Source organism: Gekko japonicus, unplaced genomic scaffold, assembly GCF_001447785.1.
Source record: "Gekko japonicus isolate JY-2015 unplaced genomic scaffold, Gekko_japonicus_V1.1 scaffold5254, whole genome shotgun sequence".
Taxonomy (NCBI): domain Eukaryota; kingdom Metazoa; phylum Chordata; class Lepidosauria; order Squamata; family Gekkonidae; genus Gekko; species Gekko japonicus.
Window position 1 is genome coordinate 12,593 of NW_015162639.1, and position 4,853 is coordinate 17,445.

The 4,853-nt window shown below is 49.2% G+C and overlaps 1 protein-coding gene across 1 annotated transcript in view; it reads right to left on the reverse strand.

Moving 5' to 3' along the window:
- UVRAG (UV radiation resistance associated) overlaps window positions 1-4,853 on the reverse strand; it is a gene marked incomplete at its 5' end in the record, with an annotated part of 56,867 nt that overhangs the window by 11,832 nt on the left and 40,182 nt on the right. The window contains one exon of the mRNA XM_015406511.1: window positions 1,520-1,646. Coding sequence (XP_015261997.1) covers window positions 1,520-1,646 — 127 coding nt within the window. The remainder of the gene's footprint in view (window positions 1-1,519; window positions 1,647-4,853) is intronic.

Here is a 4,853-nt window from a genome sequence, read left to right on the forward strand (position 1 = left end):
GAGAGAAGCCATAACGTTCTTCTAGTCTTGTCTTTTGTAGTGTAAGGATGTAGCCGTTTAGCTCCGTTGTTATTTTCATCCCAGTTACCCTTCCCTATGCTAGAATTTAGTAAAAACTTTCTATTTTAATCATACATGGACTCTGAGTCTGAATTATTTTACTCTGGCACTGCTAAGCTATCTTATCTCTGCTAAATACAATTCTTAAATATCTCACAAACCCAACACATATGCAAACAAGTTACGCTAATAAGTTATGCTAATGAGCTCCTGCACCTCTTTTTCCACAAAATGACCCTGGGGTAAGACCTTAAGGCACTGATGTGAAGATACTAAGGGTGTCTGTTGCGGGGAGGGGAAGGCAAAGGAGATTCTAAGCCGCTCTGAGACACCTTTGGGTAGTGAAGGGTGGGGTATAAATCCAATCTCCTCTTCTTCTTCTTTTACCTCACAGGGTGTCTGTTGTGGGGAGGGGAAGGCAAAGGAGTTTGTAAGCCGCTCTGAGACTCCTTTGGATAGTGAAGGGTGGGGTATAAATCCAATCTCTTCTCCTTCTTCTTTTACCTCACAGGGTGTCTGTTGTGGGGAGGGGAAGGGAAAGGAGTTTGTGAGCCGCTCTGAGGCTCCTTTGGGTAGTGAAGGGCGGGGTATAAATCCAATCTCTTCTTCTTCTTCTTTTACCTCACAGGGTGTCTGTTGTGGGGAGAGGAAGGCAAAGGAGTTTGTAAGCTGCTCTGAGACTCCTTTGGGTAGTGAAGGGCGGGGTATAAATCCAATCTCTTCTTCTTATTCAACCAGAAACTTTCTGTACCTCTGTGGCTTGCCAGAAGGAAGAGCTGTTCTACAGAGGTGCTCTGTGCTGAGAACCAGCGTGGTGCACTGGTTAAGAGCAGTGGACTCTAATCTGGAGAACCGGGTCTGATTCCCTACTTCTCTTCCACATGAAGGGTGCCGCTGGGTGACCTTGGGCCAATCACAGTTCTTTCAGAACTCTCCCAGCCCCACCTACCTCACAAGGTGCCTGTCATGGGGAGAGGAAAGGAAATGTAACCATAAGGCAGCGATCACACACACACACTAAGTAACACACTTTCAGTCCACTTTCAGTGCTCTTGCCAACTGGATTTTATTGTGCGAGCTGGCAAAATCCAGTTGGAAAGAGGACTCAAAGGGGACAGAAAATGCATTATTTAGTATGTGTGATCGCAGCCTAAGCCACTTTGAGACTATGCAGAGTAGAGAAAAGTGGGGCATTAAAAACCAAGTCTTCCCCCCCCCTGCTTCTTTAGTGCTATGCTGCCACCACTACAGATGGCCAAAGGTGGTACTACGGCTACCAAATCAGTAAGGATAAAGCAACAGGGAACCAATGGGGTTCGAGCTCTTCCCACGGAGCCACTGATTCTGGCTCTGCTTTGCTGTCTGAACAACTTGCTGATTAGGAATGGACTCGGCTGCTCCTAAATTCCCCACCCTCGCCAATCACTGGCATGGGGAGACGATCGCCATCCGAGCTCACCTTGCTCATAGAGCGCGCTCTGCTTCTTCTGCAGTAAAGCCACCTCTCGGTCCAGAGCCTTCTTTTGTCTCTCCAGCTCATTCCGAAGCACCAAGATCTTCAACTGTAAACACTCGCTCTCTTTCTTCTGCCAATAAAAACGTGAAGGATTAACAAGTCCTGCTCGGTAAACGCATTTCGGTTGCATCCTAAACACAGCAGCACAGCCTCGACCCCGTGGTGCAGGGATGTCCAATTCAGAGCTCAGGGGCATTGTGGAGCCCGTTGAATGTTTTTAGAACATAGGCGGGGATTGTGCCCAGGAGGGCTTTTGACTGGCCATTGGAAATCTGAGTGGCGATGCAGATTTTTAAAAAACATTGCTTTTGCAGCACCTGCCACCACAATGATACTCAGTATGTGACTTATGGTAACCTGTGGTGGCCATTCTGTGGATGTGCCCACCATGTTGTGTCAGAATTCCAAAGGTGCCTGCAGGCTCAAAAAGGTTTGGGGACCCCCTGGCTTAGAGTCATGCTCGCAGTCTGAGAAGAGATCTGGGAAAAGCTGTTATGAATAGAGATAACTGGGTACAGCACCCATGCAAGCCATGGGAGCGATGTTTGGTGTCATGATTAGGAGTGTGGATTCTAATCTGGGAGAACCGGGTTTGATTCCCCACTCCTCCATATGCAGCTGGTTGGGTGACCTTGGATCAGTCACAAGTTCTCTCAGAGCTGTTCTCTCAAGAGCAGTCCTTGAAAGAGCTCTCTCAGCCCCACCTACCTCACAGGGTGTCTGTTGTGAGGAGGGAAAGGGAAGGGGGACTGTGAACTGCTCTGAGACTCCAAGTGAAGGAGAGGGTATAAAGCCAATCTCTTCCAGTTTGGTGTAGGAGAGCCAGTTTGGTGTAGTGGTTAAGTGCGCGGACTCTAATCTGGGAGAACCGGGTTTGATTCCCCACTCCTCCACTTGCACCTGGCTGGATGACCTTGGGCAAGCCATAGTTCTGATAAGAGCTGTTCTTGAAAAAGAGCAGTTTCTGTCAAGAACTCTCTCAGCCCCACCTGCCTCACAGGGTGTCTTGTTGTGGGGAGAGGAAGGGAAAGGAGTTTGTGAGCCGCTCTGAGATACCTTTGGGTAGTGAAGGGCGGGGTATAAATTCAATCTCTTCTCTCTCTTCTTTTCTTTTTCAAAACCAGAGGCAATCCAGTGTCAGTCACAATATTCAACGGCTTGGGAGGAAACATGGTTGCACTTACCTGTATCTTGGTGTTCATCAAGAGGTCTTCTGTGCAGGTGCACATGGGGACCGCACATGCGCGGGCTGGCCTGTGCATGCGCGGCCCCCATGTGTGCTTGAACGGAAGCCACGAAGATGAAACACAGATTCTTGTAGTGCTTTAGCCCCAGACAACAGTCACATTACAGAATAATGAAGGCAATTCCCTAGCGCCAGCAGAGTGCTACAGTTGTGGGAAGACCATACTGTGAGCTTCAGGAGAATACACCAAAAAGAGGGGTTGGGAATGACAGAAAGGTCCAGGCGCACGAAGTGCTGAAGCTGCTACCCCATCTCCATGCACAGTTGGAGCAGTCCCGCTACGATATCAGCTATCTTCATCAATTTAAAAAACAGACAAAGCTCAAGAGCTCCATTATAATAACCGTGTGTCCGGTGCTAAATTTGCTGAAGTGTCTACCCTTTTCATCCAGCAGACCCCAAGAAAAGAACGGCTTTATTTAAAAAAACAACAACAACAATCTGGCCACTGCGTAAAGCAATCAATATTCTCTCTCTCTCTCCCCCCTGCTTGTGCGGGGGCATTACTGGCGGATACGATCTCATTTCAAGCGAGCGTAAGACTCCGACCTACTGTGGGAACACAGTGTCAATTAGGAAGAGGGATACTTGCATTCGTAAAGCAGTCAGTCTTGCAGTTCTCAATTGTCTGTGCATTTGATTGATGGGTTTGTTAAGAGCGAAAGGGTAGAAGAAGAGAAGAAGAGATTGGATTTGTACCCCGCCCTTCACTACCCAAAGGTGTCTCAGAGCGGCTCACGAACTCCTTTCCCTTCCCCTCCCCACCACAGACACCCTGTGAGGCGGGTGGGGCTGAGAGAGCTCTTGACAGAAACGGCTCTTTTTCAAGGACAGCTGTGCCAGAGCTTGTGACTGACCCAAGGTCACATCAGCAGGTGCAAGTGGAGGAGTGGGGAATCAAACCCGGTTCTCCCAGATTAGAGTCCGCACACTTCACCACTACACCAAACTGGCTCTCAACTGTCAGTGGGGGTGGTGGAAAGGGCCATCAAACCTCCAACTACGTTTTATCATTTTCGATTGATCTCCCGCCCTTCCCGTCGGCAGGGTCAGGGCAGCTCACAACAATAAATTCAACACCATCTTTCAGTAATACAATCAGATCATATAGAACGACATTAAATCGATGCTTTATCCGACGTTTTATTTATTTATCATTTTCGACTGATCTCCCGCCCTTCCGTCGGCAGGGTCATGGCGGCTCACAACTATAAATTCAACACCATCGTTGAGTAACACAATCAGATAATATAGAACGACATTAAATCGATGCTTTATGGTAACTCCGTAGAGTTTTCAAGGCGAGAGAAGAACAGACTTCCTTGGTGGTCTCCTACCCAAGTACTAACCAGGGCCCGCCCTGCTTAGCTTCCAGCATCTGATGAGACATCCAGGTCAGGGCAAAGATCACGTAGAGGTGGTTTGCCCACTGCCTGCCTCTGCGTAGCAACCCTGGACTTCCTTGGCGGTCTCCCACCCCAACACTGACCAGGGCTGACCTTGCTTGGCTTCCAAGGTCTAAAGAGATCAGACTAGCTGGGGCCATTCAGACCACGACAAAAGATATACGGAGGCGGTCTGCCATTGCCTGCCTCTGCATAGCGACTCTGGACGTCTTTTTGGTGTTCTCATATTTTGGGGTGTACTTGAAGGGCTGTCAGAGAGAAGCTAGTACAGAGTCGTTTTCTGTGGCCCCAGAAGGTCAGACCGCTACCAACGGGTTGAAATTAAATCAAAAGAGTTTTCGGCTTAACATCAGGAAGAACTTCCTGACAGCTAGAGGGGTTCCTCGGTGGAACGGGCTTCCTCAAGAGGTGGTGGGCCCTCCTCCTTGGGAGGTTTTTAAGCAGAGGCTCGATGGCCATCGGGCAGCAATGCGGATTCCGTGAACTTAGGCAGATCACGAGAGGGAGGGCAGGAAGGGTTGCCTCCGTGCTTAGTTCTCGTGGCCCTTTCTTACCCGCCCAGGGACACACCGATCGCCACTTTGGGGTCAGGAAGCCATTTTCCTCCAGTCCAATTTGGCTGGAG